This window comes from Calidris pugnax, unplaced genomic scaffold (genome assembly GCF_001431845.1).
Source record: "Calidris pugnax isolate Ruff unplaced genomic scaffold, ASM143184v1 scaffold18, whole genome shotgun sequence".
Taxonomy (NCBI): domain Eukaryota; kingdom Metazoa; phylum Chordata; class Aves; order Charadriiformes; family Scolopacidae; genus Calidris; species Calidris pugnax.
The window spans coordinates 17,408,844-17,434,387 of NW_015090812.1; the positions used below are offsets into that span (position 1 = coordinate 17,408,844).

Here is a 25,544-nt window from a genome sequence, read left to right on the forward strand (position 1 = left end):
ACATCAATTGAAGAAAAAACCTAACAAAGCAAAAATACACGACCCCGGTTTTATTTCTGTGTAACATATCTTAGAGAAAATTTCTTAGAAGTGGTTAGATCTAGACCTAAGATCTAGACCTAACTGAAGCAATATACCATTATGAGGTAGACCTAACTGAAGCAATATACCATTATGAATTTGTTTTCAGTACTGTTGCTTTCTACTAGTTTAACTGTGAACCACAGAAAAGAGCTAAATGTCAAATGATTTCCCACTGAGTTCAGTATGGAGTACAAGCACGTTGAAATTCACCTTCTGAGCACAGAGAAAGCACATACCTTCTTGATACTTTACACCCACTTAAGGTCCAGTCACAGAAAAGAAGAAAAAATTGATCTTGTTCAGTAACAAAGACATATTTCCAGGCCTCTATGAGAAGAAAAAACTTTTGGCAGATTTGGACTTACTCGCTTTCATTTTAATCTCCATTTTGACATTTGCTTTGGTTTAAGAAACTTGAAGATGAGTATGAGATCATTTTCATTAAGGTTCGTTGTTTTTTTTTAAAGCAAATTTCTTGCTCGGGTCTGAGATCTGAATTAATTCTTCCCATTCTCGCTGAGACAACTGTGTTTTCACTGGCAGCCTGGTGAGTCAGTGAAGCAGTTTCCCAGCACTAGCTCCATCCAGCAGCACTGATGTTCTGACCTTGGTAGTCCTGTGCACTCAGGATGGCAGGAATCCACTTCTAAGCTGGGCAATGCTCTCTGCCTTGGGACCTGTCTGCTGACTGGTAGCAGTTGACTTAAACAAGAAAAACCCACCAGCCTGAAAAGTCCATGCAGAGCAACTTTCTTCAATACTCTTTACACATCAATAAGGAGGAATGAGACTTCTCTTCTTGTATCTTATAATAAAATTTACATTACAGGAAGATTTTGCTGTGTAGCAAGGACCTGCATTTCCTTTGACAGTTTTCAGCATGTAATGTTACTGGTAGAGCAGTAGAAGTTGGCTGTTGCTGTTGCGAGCACAGTGCCCAGAAAAGTGCAAAGAAAAATATATGAAAAAAATCAGTGTAATACTGAGTGTGGGAACTTTTGCTTTACCCTTGTACTGCTCTGGTATGGCACATCTTTGCACTGCGCACACTCTAAGCTCTAGTGACTGTAGGAATAGTCTATGCAACTGCCTGCTGCTGCAAAGAAGGGGACACCTTTGCTTCGCGGCTGGCTCCAGCTGCACGGGGATGCAAAGGAATTTCCTCATCCTCCATCTGCTGTTTAGCAAAGTTCACAAAAACCTGTGTGAGGAAAGCAGAAAATGTCACCATCTCATCAACTGAGATGAGTTACTGGAATGTCTCTGTACATTTGCATCGTCTTGGCCTCTCTGCAGGGAAGAGACAGAAAGGGGAATTCATAGACATGAACTGAAGCGAGACACTGCATATCAGCAGGGATCATTAATTATTTTTTTATTTTGATAGACTTCCTTGCAACTTCCTTCCTTTGGATGCACTCACTTGTAACTTAAATCCCGTTTTTTCTCAAGCAGGAGATGAGCTCAGCAAGGTTTGCATGGCTTGCACAATGTAAGTGACTTTGGTTGGGATGGGAAAGAGGAGAGAGTATTTTAGTAGGAAGCTGTAAGGCAGCCAGGAATGTCTCTCTAGTATTCCCATCCAAGAAAGCTTTGCATATGTGGACCCTCAGCTACTTGGGAAAGCAGGCAGATGGAGCTAATACCCTCTAGCAAGTGGGTGTTGCCAGCAGTCCCAGTGGACTTTCCAGGTTTTGTGTGTCTAATTGCTCCTGTATAAAAATGCATGACAGATATATAAACAGTAGATATCACAGTATCTCTGACACAACATAGTCCAAATCTCTCATTTAAAATAAAGATGTTATTGTCAGCTCAGGAAGCCTTATTCTGAATAGCTGACCTTGCTCAGACTGCTGCTCCTGAGGCAATAAGTTCTGTGAATTCTGGCATATGAAAAACGCTGTCTTACCAGATTTCAAATGGCACCTATTTACACAGGGAATTAGTTACAGATTTCATATCTAATCTACTCTCCTTGATGAGGGGTCTGGTAATTTTGCCTGAGAAGAGGTGCGACATAATCCTCTACTCTGAACAGTTTAGTCCTTCAATTGTTTGGATACAGCCCCATTGCATTGCCTAATTCTTGCCAGACAGGCTTTCTCATGGATGCTTTTATTTTTCACTTACCTGATCTAACGTTGTTTGAGACACAGAATATTCTTCAATATGCAAGTTTTCCTTATTGGAGATTATTAATCGAAAAATCTTAGCCAGAGAGGAGGAGCAAATCTGATATTGCAGCATGTTGTAGTGTTTCTCTCTCTGTAAACTCCCTGGGAAGTTCATGCGTATGAACTGCTCAGCAGGAGTAGGATCTGGAGGCAGCCCCGACTTTGGAGCTTTGATTTTCAGAGTGACAATGTAGCCATCTCCAAACCTGGGAAGTACATGTGGATTTGGGAATTGGATGAAGAGATGGTTTCGTTATTCAGGAAAGAAATTAATTTTCAGCAGTTGTGAAAACATTAACAGTATCTGAAAGGTAACACATAAGATCTAGCTTTGTAAGAGGCTCTCTATTTGCCTTGCAGATGTGGTGTGTAGTGGAACAGAGTTGAAATGAAGTCTGCTCAAATTGTCTAGGATACCAGAGTTGCACCCAGAAACAGGTCTGTTTAAACAGCAGGTCTTCAGATTGGATTGCTGTATTACGAATAGTACGTGTCTCACACTAAGTTTTCCCATTAAAAAAAAACAAACATAAAAATATTCCACTTACTTGTATTTTAGCTGCTGAATTGTGCCCAGACATTTGAAGGTACCTTTTACCATGATGGCTAAACGAGTACATAGGGCTTCACATTCTTCCATACTTTCAAAACAGAGAAGAGATATTTGAGACAAAAGCCAGGATGAACTTGAACTACTCAGGGATTCTGAATTTTGACGCTTTTTACCTGTGTGAGGTTAAAACCACAGCTCGCCCATCTCTGAGCACACTGACGATAGAGTCCCACAGGAGGCGCCGGGACTGAGGGTCCATTCCAGTAGTTGGTTCATCCTGCAAGAGAAACATTAAGGCAATCAGAGTCAGAGAACCAGGTAAGAAAAACAAAATCTATTTAGAATCAAGCCATTGCATGTTTGGGCCTTAGTATATAGCTGCTTCCCTACTGAAATCTGTGCCTTGAGAAAGCACATGTGCCTTGAGGAGCATATGAGTGAATGATTAGAAATGTACTTCTTGGCACAAAGCGGTAAGGAAGCAAGTACAAGAAACTGTGGGTAAGATTATAATGTTGTCTGTGTATGACAGAGCTACAGGGAAGGGAATATAGTGACCATTATGACAAAGGCAGCCCCCAGCCTAGGGTTTTAGATATCAAAAATGTAAGCATTTGTGATACCCCATTATAAAAACATTTAGGACTCAGAAATAAACGGAGAGAGGCTCATGCAGTAGCAGCTACATCAAATCATGTCAAGTTTGGCTCCCATGTTTTGATGGGCATTAGAGGTGTTAAGTCAATATATTGGAGAACCAAATAAAAGAATTTTATATCTATAATATTAGCTTTGAGACAGAAACGGACACTTTGAATAAAATCTTCCTTTTCTAGGGCAACAACTTCTGTAAGAGAGTGAGTTCTCCCCAGGTAACCTTGTTATTTATGTAAACATGTAAGACACATTTCACAACCCAAGAAGCTAGTGAGGTCACCATGATTTAAACCAGCTAAGCATCTGCATGTCCTGCATAAATCAGTTAACCCAGTTAGTAACAAAAAAATTTAAAAAGTCTTGGAAAAAAATATTTCATTCAACATTTTGTCTTAGGAAATGATGAGAAAACATTGTATCTGGCTGTTTACTACATACAGGTAGAATACATGTGAAAGCATATTAAATGGCAGAAGGAACCATGCTATTAAAATGCTATTAAAATGTTTCTTTTTAGCCTACAAATTAAAGTGGTACAGTATAATCTAAATAAATATTTTTTTATAGTAATTGCATTTGGAATTTCCCTTGAGATATGCAGTTATCTGATAACTTATGTTATTTGATGAGAACTACATTTCAGCATTTGTATAGTTTAGTCTGAATTTGTATAATTTATTCCAAAGATATTAAAGGCTGCAAAAGCATAGCTATCTTCCTCTCTTCTGCTGGATAAAGCAGCAAAGTGTATGTTGTAAGATCATCTTTTACATGAGTGGATATACTCTGGCAAGAAAAGGCAGACTGACACCAAACATGGATTTAAATTCAGATTTGTCTGGATTGCAGATTTTATCTCAAACGATTCTTTGTTGAAGATCTTTCATTCATAATCACTTGGGGACCATTGAAAATATAGTTATGCATCCCAGTCTATCCCTGAAATTATAGAACTCAAAATTACATTGAAGTACATGTAAGTTGAAGGCAGAAAGGAGCCTGCAGGGACTGTCATAAACATCCTTGTATCTCTTTAGCGTGTAGTTTTACGAGATGTCACGTTGAAATATCACAGAGCTATGTTACCATGACACTTACCAGCAAGATGAGTGGTGGGCAGCCTATCAGTGCAATGGCAGTGGAGAGCTTGCGCTTGTTGCCACCACTGTAGGTACCAGCCAGGTGGTCTGCATACATAGGAAGTCCCAGCTTCTGGATGCCCCACTCAGCAACCTATGAGAAAGACCACCTTTTTCACACAGAAGCTAATGCATAACAGAGGAGGTTGCTGGTACATCCCTCTTCTGACAGAGACATGGCAATCTCCTGGGTTTTAGAACATTCATTTTAGAACTGGAGCATAGGAATAAAAAAAAAATTTAAGATTAATTATTAATTACTTGATGGAAAGCCATAAACCAGCTTCAGCTGTAGACTTCCTATCTGTGCAAGAATTTAAATTATTTTCTTCTGGAATCTTCTTCATGTTTTCTTTCTAATACATAAACAACTTTAAAGACAAGAACAAAACAGCAACCAATGCAGTTCTGAGTCATAGCACCTGCAGATTTAGCCTTCCACAGTTGGTGCCACAGTTTTGCAAGTACCGTTGATACCATTTGATAGTGTAGTTTTGCACTTAACTGTCCAAATGACAGGAACAATTCCCAGGACTTCAACACACAAAATGATAAGCCCACTTTGGAAATTCTGGCCCTTGGCATGTCATGAACGCAGTTAATCATCACAAATACTCACTGCAACTACTTGTAAGTCAAAAGCAAGAATGCTTTACCCTCTTGATTTCCTCTGCTGGAACCCCCCGTAGGCGTGCATATAAGTGGAGATGTTCTCGTCCTGTGAGCAGGTCATCAATGGCATCAAACTGAGGGCAGTATCCCATGTTTTGATGGACATTAGAAATATCGGTCAATATACTGGAGAAACAAAGAAAAGGATCTTATATCTATACTAGCTTAAAGACAGAGATGGACATTTTGAATAAAATATTTCTTTCCTGGGGCAACAACTCTTGTAAGAGGAGGATGAATTCTTCCTGGTACAACATCCTACTAAAATATCTGTATGTACAGAATAGCAAGGAATATATTCTCATCTAAGCCACCTCAGTCCTGATTCAAAGTGTAAGCCCATTTCCCCTCACCTATTTTCCTGCTTAAACATAGGCTAGCTTAATGAGAAGTTCTTTGAACAGCCACTCAGATAATTATTTTTTTTTTTTGCAATGGTGTTTATTTCTAGATGGAAAGGGGTCAGTCAATTTAATCTCAGGGTGTGGTCACTGGGAACAGACAGGCAAGACACAAGGCTAATGCTTTGCTGGTAGCAATAGTAGGAACAGTACGGAATCACACAAAGGTTGAGGTTGGAAGGAGCCTCTGGAGGCTGTCGTGTCCACCCACCCTGCTCAAGCAGGGTCACCTACAGCAGGTTGTACAGGACCGTGTCCTTGCAACAAAAGAGCTATTATTCAAATCACACCAGTGGACAAAGAATCAAATCCCAACTACACCCAACAAAGGGAAACACACAATCTGGAACTAAACTAACATAAGTGAATCCCAGATCATGCTGTATTAACTTAGGATATTATGCCAGGACTGCGTAAACAAAGATGGTAGAAACAGTCACAGAAAAGTCCCAAAGCTCAGATCAAAGTACCCTGTTGGACTGTTTATCTTATGTTTGTGAACTCTTGCCATTAGATCTGATAGCTTTGTCCCACTGTTAGCATTACTATAACTTACCCACGGATTTTACAAGAGTGTTAAAAGTATAAAGTGCCAGTGTGTGTTGGCTGTGGTCTCCCTCAGTGCCATAAAACTGGAAAAGAGCTGCTGGGTCATTGAGAATATGATTTGGACAGTTCTATTCCGATAAATGGACTGTCATGAGATTATTTTTTTAAGGTACTTACCTATTGCCAGCCACTACAGCATCTCCAGATGTCACATCAGTATCTCCAGTCAGCATTTTGAACGTTGTTGTTTTGCCAGCGCCATTCACTCCCAAAAGACCAAAGCACTAAATTACAAAATGTATCACATTCTTTAGTATTTCCAACTTGCAAATCAGCAGGGCCATGAAATCCAAACTGATCCATGGAATGTAATCTACTGTTATTGAACAACCTACCTCTCCAGGACGGATGCCAACACAGAGTCTGTCCACTGCAGGCTTGTGCCTACCTGCATATATCTAAATTGACAGGAAAAAAAAATAAATCCGATTTCAAAACATCTACAGCAAAGAAAGTCTTCTGAATTTTTTAGTTGAATGCTATTGGGATGAGGCAACTTCAGAACCAAGACAGGAGTAAATGAAAAATTAGAAAGACTAAGCATTCTACAAATTCAGACATTTAGCTACATTGAATAAATTTGTAATGCCCCCTAAAAATAAGAATTTTACTTCGTATCGTTAGTACTAGGAGACAGACCTGATGGAACAAAGTACCTTTGTCATATCTAACCAAAGTGAAACAATACAGCAAGATAGTCTGAAAAATGATACTCCAGTTCTCTATTAATGAGATCCCAGCAATGTGTGAAATCTTTGTATTTCTGTAGCTCAAGCTCACATGCATTCTGCCAGCATAACTCAGATGCCTTCAATGTCTGGGAAGAAGATAAATTAGCAATAACTATAGCCCTCAGCGTGAGAACAATCAAAAGGTTAACTTGAGATTGAAACTCACCTATGGAAATAACAGCATTGTAGAAAAAAGACTAGTAGTATAAATGGACACTCAATAGCATCATGTCAGAAGATGTGAGGTAAAAAAAAAAACACAAACACAACCTCAAGCAGGGAAGGTTGCACTGTACTTGCTGGACTTCACTGTGGTTTGATTTCTAATCAAAGGAAACAGCCAAACAACATGTCAAACCTTGGTTTCTAAAATGCTTAGTATTTTATAAGGCACAAGGTTGATTTTGAAAACAATACCATCTGAATCCACAGCTGAAATATATTCTGAAAGAATAAATTTAACTAGACTAATTTGTTTCATTCATCTCAAAATATTACCTTGGTCAGCTCTTGTAATTCTAAGATATGTGTTTTGTTCCCTCCATTCATAACTCTTTTTCTTTCTTCTGCAACATCCTCATCTTCACCAATAATAGCTGACATGGCAGTCTCAGCAAACCTGGAAACCGCAAGACATTGACTGCAGGAACAATGAGATGCCCTGGGTGCAGTTAGAATAACAGCATGAAACAATGGCTAAACAATTGCCAAAAACGTGACGGTGGAAGCAGATGGATTGAAACTTCACAATGTGACATTGGCTGGAGCATTCCCCCTCTTGGGAGAATTCCTGATCTTTTAAAGTTAATCTCTAAATTCTAAAAAGGGTGGAAATGGCTTGCTCAAAAGAGCATGCCTTGTCAGTCACTGATACGACAGCCCATCCCTCAGTCACAGCCTTTGATATTTGGTGGCTCCTGAGTAGCTACCGATAGTCCTAGAGATCTTTTGAGCAGACCTCCCTGTAAGACAATATTTTCATAATTGTTCCAATTAGTACTCATGTTGGCAATCTTGAACAGGAGAGAATGACTAAGTCACACCTGGAAGGTAGCTGCTTTCATTGAGATAGAGGCACATTTGTAAAGCAGAGGGGGGAAGCCTGCATAGTGTCCAGGCTGCAACTGTCCTGTGCAATGCACCAGGATTTCTGTCTTGGGATGTCAGGCTAATACCTCATGCCAGTACTTATGACACTACAAACATCCCAAGTCATTTTTAATCTCACTATTGCAGTGTCTTAATCAAAAAAAAATATATATTAAAGTCTCAATTCAAGAAAATTCATTTCTTTAATAATATATTCTTAAATCCTGTTAAGAGAATGAACATTTGTAAATGATTTCTTGAAGGATATCAACAAATTAAGATGGAAACAGGTAAGTAAACAGGAAAAAAAAAAGCTGAAAAATTCAGAGAAAGAGAAAAAAAGAGGGACATGGAAAATAATAAAGACACACTGTTAATAAAGGAACTTTAATACAAGCTTTCAGACATACCATCTTGTGGAGAACAAACGGTGTTGCATAAGAAGATTCAGAATAAAGAATGCAACCCCTTGAACAGCCATGGCAACCAGGTTCTTTCCAACAAAGTCCCACTGAAAGGGATTGGAAACGTGCTCCTCACCTTTGGAGAAAGAGCACCAGAAAGCAAGGTGAAATACTGCTGAAACAGAACACTGCTCCTCAGAACAAAAGGCATAATCATAATGGTTTAGGATGAAAATCTGTACTTTATTTGATCGTGATCAGGCAGTGTCTTCATTTTCCAGTGTCTTATAAAGATTCTTAAGAAAATACACTCCAAGGTCAGCTGCTGCATGAAGCAAAAATGAATATAAGCTCTCTGAATATGAACTAATTTGGATATCATAACATGAAATTTGCATGGATTAGGTGAAAGACATAACATTTCTGAATAAAAACAGATGAATTCTGCTATATGACCATTCTTTTAATAGTAAGTTGTTCTGATATCGAAGACAGCCATATTCCAAGAGGATGCATTTGAAGAACAGCAGCATTAAGCATTAACATGAGGGCTGCAAAGTATTCAAATGAAATGAAATAATATTTCCTGCCTTAATGATCTAAGGACTTCAGAAGAAATGATAAAAAGACACTAGAATCTGACACTGAACAAATGGGTTCATTTCCAGTACACGCTACTGGTTGGGCTGTAGAGTTCTGGCAGGTGTATCAGCAGCTGTGATTCCTTCAGAGGGGTTGAACTTTCACACCCCTCATCTGCCTGATGATGTGAAAGGGGAGAATTTCAGAAACAGCCACTAATTTTCCAAGATAACACTTCCAACCATCTCATCCAAGGTCAGGACATGTGACACTGTTATAACTCATTGATTATTGGCTCTTACTTACCAAACCTGGCATATACTTCAGTCACAGCTTGGTTCATAGCCAAGTCAATGAGTCCACGGCCCAGGCAAAAATGTGGGAAGACAATCAGCACATTTTTCAACATTTTATTAAACTTCAGTAAGGACTATAAGAAACAGAAACAGTAGAAAAAGCAGTTGAAACCAGACTTCTTTAAGAAAATACAGCAACATGAGCGAAGTTCTTTGATGCGTCAGAGAAACTTAGTATTCTCTGTTCTTACAACAGAGAAAACTATTTATCAAGTTACACCTAAAGCATCTGCAACCTAGAATGCAGCACAGCAGAATGCTGGCATACACTGTACCAGATAATGGGGAGAGAAATTAATCTTTGTAATGAAGTATTTCTCTGTGTAGCAAAGACAACACATAATTCTGGTGTCAGCTATTATAAACAGCAACTGTGAACATCAAGAAAGAGTGGGTTTTTTTGGTTTTTTTTTTGTAGTAACATCTTTATTTATAGCTGGGATATTTCCATAAACAGGACTGCCACAATATTTAAAAATACTAGTGTCTGGGTCTAACTTCACAGTAGACTTTGGTGCAATGCGGAGATACTCAACACAGTGCAAGTGCCAGCCACAGTCTAGCTGCACCAACACTGAATCCAGAGAAGGGCAGTTTTACCTCTGGGGACGCAGTGTCTACAACAGGAACATATTCTCAAAGATAACAATACTGACCTGCTGTCCACTGACTGAATGGCACTAGATTGAACCCCGTGCTATCAAGAAGCATGGCTGAGAACGCAGGAATACCAGGGTCAGAACCTATTGTAACAACAGCCCTTGAAACTGTGAACTGAACCAAGATCTGTTCCTCCTTCCCAGCAAACATCAATGTTTGATCAGCACATGGTGTTTGAAAATGCATTATCAGTAATGATAGTCAATTGGATTGCTGTCAGATGTAGAAAGGGTGTCAGTCTCAGTGGCCAGAGTATCAGCAGCTGCAGAGGTGGCAGTAGTACTGCATACAAGCCAACAGTGTTTTATAAACTGATCTCTTAGCCTTTCTAAGAATTTTGGTACTTACTGTCTATTCTGGTACTTCCTGTCACCTTCTTTGTGCTGTTAAACCATTTTTGGGAAATTCTCAAAATGCTACAATAAGCAGAACATCTCCTCTAACACAATGACTAGCAGGAGTAAGTGTATTTCCTTACTTAGTGATGACTCTATGATTTTCTACCATCTACCTCTTCCTGTACAACCCAAGCTGCAGAAGCAAGCACAAAATACCATGGCCCCTCCTCCTCAACTGCGAAAGTGCACAGAAGTTTGCTTATAGGGATCAAAACCACTCAATGTCATTTCTTGTGTGTGTAGCCCAAGATATCAACTGCCCTGAGTCTCTTCTCTGGCTTATTCTGCTCTCCTGTCCCTGCAGTTACTCAGCAAGTTCACCACTCGTTTATTGTCAGAAAAAATGGCAAGGTAGAGAAATACAGTTAGAGATGGTTATGCTTGAGCACCCTTTGCACAACTCTGTAAAGCCAGGTGTCACCAAAAACATTACTTACTGGGTTATTCTCAAATAACTCCAGGATGAATGTAATGGCACTGCTGTTGATCCCCACAAAAAGATTAATACAAGACAACGCGACATAAGCAGTGCTAGGGACACTGAAGAAAGAAGAAGCAGGGTACATCATGGGAATTATTGCCCATCTGCATGCAAAAGACAGAAGAATTATGATAACAGGTTCTCAGTATTTTCATGTCAGTTGGCCTAATGAAAACATAAAGTTGAGCTTTCTTCTCATCTCAAGGATAATGAAATCATGTAACTCATCAGAGATACCACTGCAGTACTTTCCCTAGTCACTAGATGAAAAGCTTTTTCTGATAGTCTTTTTCTTTCCTTTTTCTTTTTTTTTTTTTTAATGCTACAATGCAGGGCCATAGAAATTGCTACAACTGAGAAAAGTTAAAGCTAGCAAGGTTATCATCACCCCAGGTATCCTTGCACATCTCACTGGATTGTACACACCAGGAGGGAGTACTATATAGTACTATGAAGTACTATATTTTAAAAAAATATGTAGAGCCACAGACAACTTAAAGATACCGCTATTGCACTTTAAAAAGATAAAATTAAAAATTAAAACAAATGAACATTCTGATAGCATTTTTTAACATTAGGTATTTTACAGAGATTAAATGATGATAATACTTTGCATTTTCTCAGGATTTTCATTCAAAGAACACAAAAGCTTTATTTCTTCCTTTAGCTGTAGGAATAGATGTGGTCAATCACTTTGCCTAGGCTACATCAGCTGCATGGCTATCAGGAGTTTAAGTTTATGGATAAAAATCCATGATCCCTAATTAAAGGAAAGACAGTGAATTTCAGTCAGCCTTATAAAATGCTATTTTGCCAACAGAAATGCTCATTTGAAGTTAAAAATAAGTGTCTAAGAGTCAGTACTCTTTGCCCTTGGGTTAAATGATGAAACATATTTTAGTATTGGCTGTCAATGAGGCAAATGAACAGACACTAAATTCCTACACAATGTACATATGAGACAGCAGCAAACTGAACAAATACATTTTCCTGTAAGGATCACATTTAATGCTCAAAAATGTAAGGCAGTGACAAAAAATTGCCTTTACAGTATGTGGCCAGACAGAACGTGTAAACATCCTCGAGCAGGGATAAAACCCAGTTCCAACCTGTATTGTACCTGTTCAGTTGTATTCTTTAAAGCTGGATTTCACTAAATACCGAGCTCAATAACATGAAATCATTTCCACGTGAAATGCAGGGCCCCACGTGCAGGAATAGCCTTGAACACTCACCCGTACAGAAGTAGCAAGGCCACGAGCGCAGGGAGATTAGTCGGAGAAGTGTATGCTTTCTTGTTGAATCCAGCGAATATAACCACAACCATTCCAGCACTCAGTGCATAATTCACCTGCCACATCACAGGGTGAAGATCAGCGTGTAAGACCCGAGAAGGTCTGCAAACATATCCAGATCCTACACATTATTCCAAAAGGATTTTGTATTGAGGAACACTGGAATTTATGAGCTAGACTATTCACCTCAAGCTTTTGGATCAATGGGTCCCTGGCAGCACTTGATGTTTTTCTGAGACATCTTTTATCAGACTATTCATCAAAAATACAGCATATATTGTTGTTTCTCAGATTATGGTTTGAGAGCCAATTATTTCATGGTCCTGCTGGCAGGCTGCCCACAGAAAGACGTGTGGGTACGCAAGGGAAGTGCAGTTACTGGTGATGTAAAGGCTTTATAGGAGGGAAATGGCTAGTTACTTGAGCCACATTCCTGGGAGGCAGCTGAAGTGAGTATGCTTGACCACTGGTCTTCTCAGTTTCTCTGCTCAGTATTAGTAGCGCTAATCTACTGCAACGCACAGAGGTCCCATGCAGAGTGGAGGTGGCATTCCACAGAACTGCTAACAGCAATTAATACCTTTGCATCTTGCTGTCAAGGGCCATGGCCAAGCAGAACTCCTGTCAAGGAAGCTGCTGGGAGGCTGCTGGAATCAGGAGCTCAGAGACCTGCTTATTTTCCCTCATTTACTAAGTTAATGCTCTGCTTTACCTTATCCTGAAAGAGAGAGAAGGTAACTCTTCTAAAGTTTGAAGAGTTTTGGGCTTTTCAATTATTTCATTTTTTTTCCTTTTTATTTTTTTTCAATTCCACGTTCATGCTTTTTTTTATTGTATAAGACCTTGGCCACTCTTTGTTGGGAAGGCATGGCTAGAAAACAACCCCCTTGCTGTGCCTCAACCAGGCAAAGAATTTGCTCATTTTTGACAAAGTAGCCTGAGGGGTAAAGGGAGGGTAGATGAGGCCTGTCTAAGCAAGCCTGGGTCTGTGGCCTTTTGGGACAAGACAGTGAACATGATTCAATGATCTAAACAAATACATCCATGGCATTTTAGACAGCCTTGAGTATTTTGTCTGGCCTCCAGCTACTGCTCCAGCAGCCTGTGAATCCCTCACTTAGATTTCTTGAATATCTTGAAACATGATATGATTCTTCTAGAGGGCAGGGGTGACTAGCATCAGGCAACTGGACTTTCCACTGCTATGGTAAGTTACACTTTATTATACATTCAGTTGTAAGGGCTGGAAACCCTAAGATCAGAGTAATTTCAGTTCCATTACTTGAATATTGAGCTGTGCATCTGACTTCATTTCTACATCTATTACTAGTTAGGATGTCAGATCCTTAGCATGCTCTATGAGAAACTAAAATAAATTAATGCTTTGCAATGCTCAGAATCACCTTCACTCGATTCACAGATTAGTCCCCAGTTCACACAAACCTAGCAGTTATTGCAGGCTATGAAATCAGATCGGCAGTTACTCACTATATCCCACATGAAGTTAGTTAGCCAGTAGATCACAGGGCTCACACCACTGACAAACTGTAGATGCTTGGCTTTTGTTACACGCTCTTGAATAAGGTATAACACAAAACTAGCTGGTATAAAGGACATGGCGAAAATCACGCAGATGGCAACAAGAGCATCCACTGAAGTGGTCAACCTAAAACAGAGCACAAGAAGGGACTGTGAGCAAGGGAATGGATGCAACACAACACTGTATTTGCATTTGGGAATCTGGAGGGAATTTTAAGATCTAGAAGTAGTAAGGTTACTTTGTAAGTAGAAGAGTTTTCCAGTTTCAAAATGTGCTAGTTTATTTTCCCAAGTCCTGTTGCAGACTGTAGCTAACAAATATGGAAGTTGGTGGCAACATTCCCTGAGTTATTACTTGCCTTTATTCTCTGGACCAGATAAACTCCTGTATATGTCTCAGTTTGACAGCCTTTCCTGTGTGGTGTGTCTCAAACTAGACATTAAGACACAATAGGTTGAAGTGCTCTGGGAGCTGGGAAGAGAGGGACTCAAAGAGGCAAGTTGCAGATAGTGAGATGAAGCGCAGATTTGGTCTCTGTGCTAAGGCAGAAGTTGTCAGTTTCACTGACTTCTGAACTTAACAGGAGACATGAGCGGTAAAGTCATGTCTTCTTAGAGGTGTCTTTTTCAAGAAATTATGGCTTTTAGATTCTGGAATACACCAGAAAGGGAAAGACCTCAATGTTCTCTCAACTGAAGTATTTCTCCTCCGAGTGTGAATACACTGGAGGTGATGTGCTGCCAGGAAGGAGAGGGGTAAAAGCCAGCAGCAGAGTGGACTTACACAGTGACTTCAGAGAGCTGTTCCTTAGTGAGGTTCAGAGGATGGTTTACAGCAATGATCCCATATTCCTCAGGGGCCTGGCCAGTCCGCAGGTTGGCTCTGAGGATTGCGTTATTGGCTACATTAAGGAAACTAACCATAGCATGCCAGCCTTTATTGTTAAACCACACCTGAAAGAGTCAGAACGCAGAGATTCATTTAAGAAGCCTTCACTAATAACCCTGAGTTGCAGGAGAAAACTTGGCTGCCTTTTATCTACTTTGGTGGGCATTGTCAGCAGGGAAGAAACCAGCACCAGAGACTCATAGTTCCTAGGCACAGTCCAGCAGGAGGAGCTCACATACTACAATTTTTCAAAGGGTTGGACAACCACTGTCAAAGGATTTTATAGAGCACATTTTAAAATTTAGCAGAATGTGTCCTACTCAGAAGTATTTAGGACAGTAGGAAGAACTAAGAACATGGTTAAAAAAATCTCACATCAGGAATAACTTTGCATTAACACTTTATCCCATATTACTTACAATAAGCATAGTATTTCAGCTGTTCTTGAACTAAGAATGCCACTAGAAATATTCTTACAATTTGAAGTCTATGTCAAGAAAGACTGTGAGTTAGCAGACTAACTACTTCCAGCAAATACCTTAATATTATCTTCAGCTTCCATGTATTTAAGAAAATTAGAAATTTCTTTAGCAGCAGCCAGTGAAGTTTGTCCCTAAAATAAAACCAAAAAGGCTAAAGATCAGCTGTCTGGGTAAAATCCAACGCTGCAGATTTTCAGCTTTGTAACAATTCTGTAGTAAAGGGATAAAAAAAATTAGAAACTTGCTTACTGCTGTCATATTCATCATTCGGCCAAGATCACTTAAAAAATTGACAACTTGATCTCCAGAAACATGAAGGACTGGGAGCTGCCCTCCTATGGAAATTCCTCCATATCTAACAAAGAGAACAGTATCATCAGTCACTTGTACCAGAGACCCAAAACTCCAATACATTGATGGAAATACTAAAAATTCACTTAATATAAGTTTGATTTCTATACATCATATAATTCATGTATAATAATCTCCATTCATTTTCTAACAAGTAGCATTAGGTCTTCACAGGACTTACAAGTAGTGAAAGTTCTATCAGTTTCTGAGGGGTTCATGAGAGGATCCTGAGAAAATTATTATTTAGATAAAAGATTTGGAGAAAAGTTATTTCTACAGTGCAAAATCTTTAAATCAAGATAATTGACATAAAACTGTTCGAACTGCTTGGGGGACTGAGGACAGCATGGACCTCAGTTAAAACTTCAGTTGCCCTGAGAGGAGGCAGTATTCAGCAGTGCTGGTGCCAGGCAGTACTCCATAATGATAAATACTATTGCAGTAGATGAACCAAAATCTAATCCCATAGAAAGTAATGTTTGCATATGAATAAGAACATATTCCATGAAGGAAGCCAGCCACCCAGCTGCTACCTTTGAAGCAAATTCCTACTGCTGATGAAAAACTAAGTATGTTCTTCAGGCTAATCTTTCTAAGCTTAGTAGCTGCGGTGTAGACATCACACTGGGGTTAGCTGATGCCTCTGTGTAAGTGCAGAGCCCTAGTGGAATCTGTTTTTTTTAACTTCTGCACATGTGCAGAATGGGGATAAGGAGTTGTGGTTGTTACTTCTGTATTTGATAGGCTGGTGTCTAGGTTTCACCATGCCCAGGACCTTTTTTTGGAGGGTTCATATTTTTCTGCTGCACTTTTTGAAAGAGCTGTGTCAGAGCACTATCACAATGTAGTGCAGTATTGTATTGTAACTTTCCACCACTGAGATCCCATTAGTTTGACTCTTCTAGATAATAAAACTGTGATAGATCGATTGCGTGCCTCTGTCCCTCACCCCTGTGGGGGTAGTCCAAACAAATATAAACCCTTGTTTTTATAAAACCCTTGCTGACCCCCAACCTATTTCCCACTGAAGCCACCTCTTTGTTCTATACTATCTTCCACAATTCCTGTTGGCCATTCAGAGAAACATTGTGAGGCTCCATAGTTAAACAGAAATTCATTGTTCCTTTATTTACCACCATAATCTGTGAATTGGTTTCTTACCTTTGCTCATTGACCCAGTATTTGCTCTTCAAGCTGAAACAGACAAAGAGAATCCTGTCTCTTAATGCACTGATCCAAAGTCAATGGTATTGTCAGGCTTAAATGGAAATTAAAGGTGAATTCCTATACTTTGCAGATCTCCAGTTTCCCCTAGACAGCTTTTTTGTTTGGTTGGTTGTTCTGAGGCGTTTTTTGTTTGTTTTAGTCGCTTTCTTTTTTAATTGCTGCTGACTATTTTGAGTTGTGGTCGTGTCAGGACTTTCGGTGTTCCCTGCAGTGGGTTTTTGGTTTGGGGTTTTTTTGTTTTGTTTTCTGGCATGATTCATCTCCAGCTCATACAGAGATAAGCAAGATTTCTAAAGTGACACATACTGACTCTATCCTAAATTCACAATGAATTGATTTTAAAAGATGTATCTAAAGCAATTATGACATGTGCTAGGAGGAATCAGTCAAAGGCAGCCAGCATATAGCTAATATAATGGAAATGTCAAGAACTCTGCTGGGAATTCAAAAGGTATCAAAGCCTCAATCAGAAAAAACAGTCCATGGACACTGCACAGCTATTTCCATGCACGACACTCATGCAAGCTGAGGAGCTATCAGTAAGATAGATGTATCTACGTAACATTGTCCTTTGGCTCTTTATGACTTCTGGGAAGCAAGTGATAATTAAGCTCAGGCAGATGGTCATGCTGGTGTGGCTACAGTTCTTCAGGGACAGAAACTGGTATCTCTGCAAGGCAGTTCACCCTGGTGTGCAGAGTCACCAGTTTTCTCACCATTAACAGAGTTACCATTAATATGGCATTCCATGAACATTGAAATTTAGCTCTGCCTATAAAGGAATACTCAATTATACAAATAGGTATAATTAAAATAATTTAAATCCCCTAAAATGAGCATCTCCTATTCTTACATCAGGAATATGAACATGATGCTCCATATACTGTATATATATATAAAGTATGTCTATATATAAAGTATACACAATACTGTAGCACACCAGGTGCTATGCTATTATTAAATGAGAATTTCATGGCCAAGTACAAAATACTGCAAGTGAAAACCAGAAAGATTCATCCCTACCTCCCTTTTATCAAAGTGGGATATGTTTTCACCAGAAAATCTGAAATATTTCTGTGGGTCAGATCTTGAAGAATTTCTGTGCTGTGCTGCACTCTCTGGAAAGAAAAGAAAACCTAATAAATGACAGTAAACTTTACAATCTGTAAAGCTATTAAGTAAGCATTTGTCAGGAAAACAGCAAAAGTAGCTTTGGTTCAGAGGAATTGCTGAGGTTCATAGTATCACTGAAATGAGAGTAGCTCTTTCATTTTCTAGCCCAAACATCCTTACTTCACTACAATTTCAGAAGAAATCAAGAAACCACAGAAGCTTGTGATGCCTGACACAAGGGAGTTGCACTTCACTCTGAAACTTGACCTGTTATTTGCAACAAAGGTCAGTGTTGCTCAAGGCTTTTTCTTCACTGTGAAAGAAGGAAGCTTTTCAAATAAACTGAGGTCCCAGTGAAGATAAGATAGTTTTCTATGATTTAGCAAGTTGAAGTAAAAATTAATAGGAAAACTTCATCTTCACTAGCTCGTCAGATATTTTGAATGAAAATTATTCTCTTTTTTTTGTAAACAAAGTGATGCCACATGACACCTTTGTGAGTCTTTTGCAAATACAGGGTCACTGTGAAATGCAAGACATCAAACTTGTGGAGTTTGTCACAAGCTAGAATATAATAGAAAAGGTTCCTGGGCAGTTTCAGAGGGCAAAGCTTGCAACCTGTAACAACCTAGAAAGTAAGTCTAATGAACTTTCCAGAAGTTCCTATATTTGTCCACAGAGAGGCAGTACTGGTGACACAGAAGATACATTATGGATGTTTAGCTTATTCTAGACAATACACAGGTAGCATCTTCATAGTGCCCTCAGTAAATGAGCTCAGACTTCACAATTATTTACATACTGCTGCTTCCCTGGAGACTCAGACGTGAACTGTTTCTTCCTGACAAGTTATACAAAACTATCACATCCTGCAAAATTATCAGGATAATATTAAAATAAATACATTTCCCTGAAAGGACTAGAATCCCCACAAACAAAAAAATTAATTTTGCATCCAACTTGGATTTGAAGTTTAGACTAAATTTTCCTCTCAAAACCACCAGCACACAAGTAGCAAAATTCAACTTTGGCTGTCTGTTGGACAACCAAAAACAAATTTGCTGTGTTGTTTTGTAAATAGTGACAGAGAAATCAAAGTGAGCTGAATCAGTATTTTTACAAGATCATGTAATGGATTTGGATTCAGAAATGGATTAAGCTTGTGACATTAGTGTTAAAACTGGAACTATTTCAGGTATTTGGCTAATGTGCACAGCCTGGCAATCAGCGATATTAAAGTTGAACGGTGTGCATGGGGAGACATTAAATTAGTGAGCTATTACTCTGAGAGTGGCAGTATTTCTGTTTTCTTTAACTTGTTAGAAAAACATTTAGAAAAATGTAAACACTAACAGGCTATAATTTTCCTTTGCTCTTCAAAAAAGCAAGCACATTCTATAAAGGGCACTACTAAGATTATTCATTGATAGGAACAGGTGGGAAGGTTGCTCTCATCTCTTCTCCATACAGGATCAGTGGTTATTAAATTACGCATGTTCATGCACATGCATACAAACATTTGTTTTGCTAGCTTAGAACTTTCTAGAAATGGAACCCAAAGACATGTAAAAATGCAATTATTTGGGGTTGACTCAATATTACTTTTTCCAGTTTTCATGAGATTACTCCACTCCATGATTTTCAAAATCATGACTTTCTTTTTTCCTTCCTTCCTTTCTTTTTTCTCCTTCGTCCCCGTCATTTTAAATAAAAGCAACCTTCTAAATAGAGCTGTTCTTTGAGGAAAAAATATATGATAATTTTTTTTGTTATTTTCTTCTATATGAAAAGTTTGTAATTTGGATGAAAATAGTAATCAATTTTCATTTAAGTCTACAAGCTTTTCCAATACCTCTTAAACTGATCTCCAAACTCCAGCAATTCTTGCTCCCTTAAAAAAATGCACTCAATTCCTTCAATGTATATTGGCACGGCAAGGTATTTACACACTAATGCCTTTTTCAGCACTTGCCATGAAACTTGTCTACAAAGATTTGTGTCAGAGGGACACTACCTGTGGTGGCGGGAGGCCTCCTGCGCCTGCAGGGCATTCTGGCAGCATGGTGAGTTTCTTGTGAGTGCTGCACTTGCAGGAAGGTGAAGGATTCTCAGGGCTCCACTTTTGGCTCAGCAGGAGGCTGCTTAGGTGAGGATCAACAGCAGGTGTGGTCCAGGCAGTTGTCATATTATTGCATGGGTAGTTCCTGTGTAGGGGAACAGATGCTTTAAACCGTGCAGAGGTACAGTTCATGAGAGCCCACAAATCCACAAAGTCACAATGTTCTCAGCAGACACTCTCCTCCCAGCCCTTACCCTGAAAATTATGAACAATAAGAATATTCTAGAGTACTTGGTAAACCTGAAAAAATATGATCTCCTCCCACATATCTGCTAATTTTACTGTCTTCAGCTTGCAGATAGGTCACTGAAGGAACAAGGGGACTGTGGACCCATTAGTAAATATGAAATCTGCAGTGGACACATATCTTTTGTGAAGAAACTATGCATTTCCTTTCTCATGAAGTATCTTTTCTCTCTTTATTTTTCAAAGTATCCCCTTTGTTCCTGCTGTACCAAGCAGAGCAGGGGAAGGGGAAAAGAGAGGAGAGGACAGACAGAAGAATCAAGTTGCTGGATATCATAAATAGGAGAGAGACAGGAGAAAAAGAACAAATTGCAAAGCATAGAATGCCAGTGACAAATGCCTTCAAAGCAGGACCCACAGGCAGCATAAGTGGGTAGGACAACAAATGTTAAAGTAAGAGCTCTACTAATGTTGTCCTCCAGGGTGAGAATAGCTTCAAATCATAGATACTTTCCTATTGCTACTTCACAATCTCAGCAATTGCTGAAGCTGTTACTTTCCAACACACCAGTGGGAACAGGAGGAATCTGAGGGGACTCACATGTGGAAGGTGCCAGGGAAGCTGTGAAGATTTGAGCCTGAACCCACTGGCCTACTGACATACATTTCAAGGTTGCTTAATTCTCAATACAGGGCTACGTGAGCTGGCTTCCAGCTAGTCACATTGAGCACTGTGAGTCGTTCTTAATCCAGTGGCATTGTTGCCTTGCTTTTTGTCACTTTTGACCCAATATCAGATATTATTGCCAACAATATATCTGAAGCATTTGCTCTAGTGAAGAGTCAAGCCAATTCATTCATGTTTCACTATTCAAGTTCCACCAGTAATACCATGCTAGAATCTTGTTCAAGAGAGATTAGCTAGCAACTTACGGAAGAGGCTGATTCTTCATGCAGCGATTTCCAAATCCTGGTTTATTCAAGAAAGCATCAGTCAGGGAGACCATCTGCTCACTGCCAGGACGCTCATTACTAAAGGAATAAGATTTTCTCTGTTAAATTTTTTTTCAAAGTATTGTACTGGAATACACATAGCAACTGGTGAAGGACAGTCATATGGCAGAACCAACTGCCCCCCTCCAAATGTTGAGAATTCAATTATTTTAATTATTTATGTAAAACCCCAGAACCTTCCAAGATGGTTAACAGGCTAAAGCAATAGTTCTTTTCTCCTAATATTAAAGCATGGCTTCTGACATAGTCCTATCGCACTATTCTCCAAAAAGACTTCAATCCACATTTCTACCCTCTCAGCCCTGCCGCACTCAGTAATAATCAGAAGATGAAAAACATATTTTGCATTTTCATTTGCTGAGGCGAAAGAGACAATGTTGTTAATAGTCAAGTCTCTGCAACTAACAACCAGTAACATTAGACTACGGAATATTGCTAGCGCTGAGTGTTATACAAGTATGATTATTAAACTCTGCTCCATACACTACCATGTATAAATTAAAGTTTCATATGAATTTTCAGTATGAAACTCAAGGAAAATGGTTCCAAATTATTGACTTCAGTTTTACTGTTTTCTGCTGGTTGTTATCTAGTCTAGGCCTTAAACATTGTTTATAATTTTCCTCTGCATTGCACATGTTTTAACTTGGTCAAAGTTCAGTTTTGGAGTACATGGAAGTGGAAGTGAAGCAAGTGTTCAGGACAGAGGAATTGTGCAGTGGCCTGGAGAGACCAGAAATGAAGCTTCTATGAATAATGACGGGAGACAAAGTACTAGTAGACAAAAAAAAAAATAGTAATTCAGACCCAACCAAAGGATACTGCGTGGGGAGAAACTGCTAAGCACCAGCATTAATAAAACCTAAGAGTCTCTGCTTTCATCTTGCTTCCATAACTTTGCCCAAATACTGCACTAACTATAAATCAATCTTCCACAAGTCAGCAGATAGGCTTGAATCTCAGCGTTCTCCAAGATTATGAATATAGGAGCAGTTCAATGGCATATCAGAAACAGTCAGATTTCTTACTGTCCTGCATCTCCTGTTAGGCGGGATATGGAACTTTCTAAGTGTTGAGGCCATGAGTTCAGGTGGGAAGAGGAGAGTACTAAACACAGCAAGATATTTGAAGGATTATTGGGTAGACATACTAGCTGCAGTATTCTCCACTTGCACCAATTTCACGCCATTTTAAACCTGCTGATTCCAGTGGAGTTAATCCTTTTTCACACCACACAGAGTGAGAAAAGCCCAGTAAAATGGGGCCCCATGACCCTAAACGCTAGGGAGAAAAGGGTGTGTATAGGATGCCCTTTTGATATGACACCCTATATGATGTTTTTTATGAATACATTTTTACTTGGTGATTCCTCTTACCTGAAGAAAGTAAACTGTTGTCCATAGATCCAAGGGTGTAAGGTTAAGGCAGGATATTCTCCAAATGGAGGAATAATGACTGTAAGTATTAAAGACAGCAACACAAAACTAGCAGGGAGAACAATCTGCAGGGAAAATGAAAACATCATGCTAGGTTATTAGATATATGCTGTAGAGTGACACTGTACACACCTCATTATATATATAAATAAACAAAGTAGGGATAGCAGCAGCACAAAAATCAGATCTGGTTTAGCTCCTGAACACCAACAATTTAGTTTCCAATGCTTTCAGTTAAGATTCTGGTAGTCACAGAACCTTATTTTGTTAAAAATAAAATGCTGGGCTAGTAGTGATTGAATTGTGAACTTGGTGTAGGTGATAGACCCTAGGCAGAAAGAAATAGAATAAGAGGCACAAGAGCTGGAATGGTAATTAGAACAGTTAGGGACACTGTTACCCCTTTGCAGCACCTCTGTTGCTTTGCACAGAGACATTGCGGGGAAAGACAGTGTTGAGAACGTTGTGGGAAAGAGTCAAGAACAGCAAAAGTAAGTCAATACCTGGGCTAGGAAGTCCTTGTGGCTGCGGGAGGCATGGTGAAACCGTTTGATGAGCAGCGCTTTGATCTGCTGATGTACAAGCTGAAAACCTTTGTACTGTCGGGACCCCTTGCCTTCATTTTGATCTCCTGCTATGCCTACTGGCATTCGGGAAGTGTCATTAGTTTTCAGTGTGGTTTGTTCAATTGGTTTGTTCTCAGAAGAAGTTTTGCCAAGAGTAGAACCATTTTCTTGAGTGTCTCCTAGTTTAAGATGAAAAGGAGCAGAGACATGAAGGTAGCACAAACATTTTAATGAGCTCCAGATTTTACCAACTGTATATATCACATCACTAGACTGCTTTAATTACAACTGTTGCACTGTGGCTGTATCTAGTGGCATCATATAGGTTAACATTCCTCTTACTCAGCAGGATGAACAAGTTAGTCATGTATGTAGTTCATGGACTAATGGTCAGCAAACCACTTTTTATAAAACTACTAAAACCATTGACATCTGGGGACTTGACACTCCACTTTTATTTACATAGTTACAAATCTCATCCAATCTAACTAAAAGTATTTCTGCTGACTTCACCTTGTTTCTCAGATACCACATCAGGCCCTAAAACCCAGATATTTGCTGACCAAATTTACTTTGGCAAGAACACCATACAGAGATTGAAAAGTTCTGAGGCTCTTCTTGGCGTTCAGAATACAGAACAGTCCTGAGAAAAGTTTATCAGATAATGATTCATGGATCTATACCTGCTTTTTGCATTCCAGGGTCAGCTTCTGCTGTGGCCTTTAGGAAAACCTGCCAGTGACAAGTACATCTCCTGGTTAGGAATAGAATAGGTACAATAACCTGACCTCTGGAACATGATACACTATCTTTTGATGTAACAGAAAAAAAATGTAGATACCTTTTCAGTACTCCTGCTTATTACACAATCAGAGGTCTCTTATGAAATATCTCAGAAAATAAAGAAAGGAACAAACTAAGATACAAAGAAAGACAGATTTCAGGCTAATGAGTCACGCTCCACAAGGCTAACATGGACTAAGGCTTGGATCCTCTCTTTATACCCATTCCAAAGACTGTCTGAGTGTGCCACCGCATATGTGACTAGATTTTGAAGGGAATATTAGGAATCAGTAAGATTACATGCTTAAGAACAGGAACTGTCTCAGAAAACATTTTGGGGACTGATGGTAAGATCAGAAGATATTTTAATCTGTCTGTTACCTCTTCAAGTGGTGTGTCTGAAACTCCAAAACTGCTGAGTCCCAGGTCATCCAATGTTTCCTCCAGTTCTCTGAAGAGACTGGCATAAGATCGCTGTTTAAAGTGTTTATTGGGCAAAAGGTAAATGAGTTCCTGACCAATGCTTTCAATTAATTTTGCTTCTGGGATATGATGATGAATTACTTCTGCTAGCTCATTCAGATCTCCTGTGAAAAATCAAAACAGTGTTCAAGAATGAATATTTAACCACGCTAGGCATGATTTCAAAAGCTCTTGTTTGCACTATACAAAAGGGGACTGCTCTATTACATAACCCACAGATATCTCAGTTAATTCTGCACTAGACTGGGCTATGTTGCTAATTATGCTCTTGAACTAGGTCGCAGGAAACTGTTTCAGGTCTGTTAATAAAGCACAACAAAATCTTAAGATAGGTTATCTTATAAAGAAAAGCCAAAATTACTTTTTCTGAGAAAGCTAGTTTCCTTTGCTCTAGATACACCTCAGTTTTCATTAAGAAATTACATATATTGATGCAGAGTAGTTCAAAACTCAGTCTATACTGCTAAAGCAGACAAACTTCCAGTTCATCATCTGTACTTGAGACCACATATAAATGGAAAAGGGACAATGGTAAGCAAAACCACAAAGTAACTTTATAGAATTCATGTTACAATATACAGATATTAGACACAAGTACTGAAGAAGTGGGCCTTAGCAGCATTGGTCTGTAAAATGAGATTGCAGCATAACAAGAGACATAGCTATATGCTGGAATGTGGTACTATCCCACTTCTCACCATCCAGTTCCTGCTCTGGAGGTCCTTCTTTGTCCCCGTGTACACAGCTGGAACAGGAGCAGGAACACTGAGATCCACAGCTACAAAGTGACTAGAATGGACAAGCAACAGATAGTAAGATGAAAGTGCTTCAGATACATGCAAAATAGGATGTAAACCTTGTCAGCCTTTGAACGACTTGAGTCAGTGAAAAATATATCACATCTGGAGCATCTTGAACATATTATACTGAAAGTCATCTGAGGACTGGATTAAGCAATGCAGAAAACATAAATCCACCTGCACAAAGCCTATCTATCAGTTCTAAATTGCATGCAAAATACCTAGGGAAAAGCAAATCAGCAATGGCCATAGGTATGCATATCATGTT

The 25,544-nt window shown here is 39.2% G+C and overlaps 1 protein-coding gene across 1 annotated transcript in view; it reads right to left on the reverse strand.

Moving 5' to 3' along the window:
- Window positions 1-157: 157 nt before the first annotated feature.
- The window catches only part of ABCA4 (ATP binding cassette subfamily A member 4), a 74,376-nt gene continuing 48,989 nt past the window's right edge, over window positions 158-25,544 (reverse strand). Inside the window, exons 24-49 of the mRNA XM_014938962.1 lie at window positions 25,175-25,265; window positions 24,375-24,580; window positions 23,894-23,942; window positions 23,148-23,389; window positions 22,585-22,709; window positions 21,128-21,226; window positions 19,904-20,093; window positions 17,800-17,894; window positions 16,711-16,743; window positions 15,448-15,553; window positions 15,255-15,329; window positions 14,612-14,781; window positions 13,777-13,954; window positions 12,229-12,344; window positions 10,950-11,097; window positions 9,405-9,528; window positions 8,523-8,652; window positions 7,522-7,642; window positions 6,628-6,690; window positions 6,410-6,516; window positions 5,267-5,408; window positions 4,570-4,704; window positions 2,988-3,091; window positions 2,810-2,902; window positions 2,218-2,467; window positions 158-1,285 (exon numbers count right to left, since the gene is read on the reverse strand). Of these exons, the coding sequence (XP_014794448.1) occupies window positions 1,163-1,285; window positions 2,218-2,467; window positions 2,810-2,902; window positions 2,988-3,091; window positions 4,570-4,704; window positions 5,267-5,408; window positions 6,410-6,516; window positions 6,628-6,690; window positions 7,522-7,642; window positions 8,523-8,652; window positions 9,405-9,528; window positions 10,950-11,097; window positions 12,229-12,344; window positions 13,777-13,954; window positions 14,612-14,781; window positions 15,255-15,329; window positions 15,448-15,553; window positions 16,711-16,743; window positions 17,800-17,894; window positions 19,904-20,093; window positions 21,128-21,226; window positions 22,585-22,709; window positions 23,148-23,389; window positions 23,894-23,942; window positions 24,375-24,580; window positions 25,175-25,265 (3,315 nt within the window). The 3' untranslated portion in view covers window positions 158-1,162. The remainder of the gene's footprint in view (window positions 1,286-2,217; window positions 2,468-2,809; window positions 2,903-2,987; window positions 3,092-4,569; window positions 4,705-5,266; window positions 5,409-6,409; window positions 6,517-6,627; window positions 6,691-7,521; window positions 7,643-8,522; window positions 8,653-9,404; window positions 9,529-10,949; window positions 11,098-12,228; window positions 12,345-13,776; window positions 13,955-14,611; window positions 14,782-15,254; window positions 15,330-15,447; window positions 15,554-16,710; window positions 16,744-17,799; window positions 17,895-19,903; window positions 20,094-21,127; window positions 21,227-22,584; window positions 22,710-23,147; window positions 23,390-23,893; window positions 23,943-24,374; window positions 24,581-25,174; window positions 25,266-25,544) is intronic.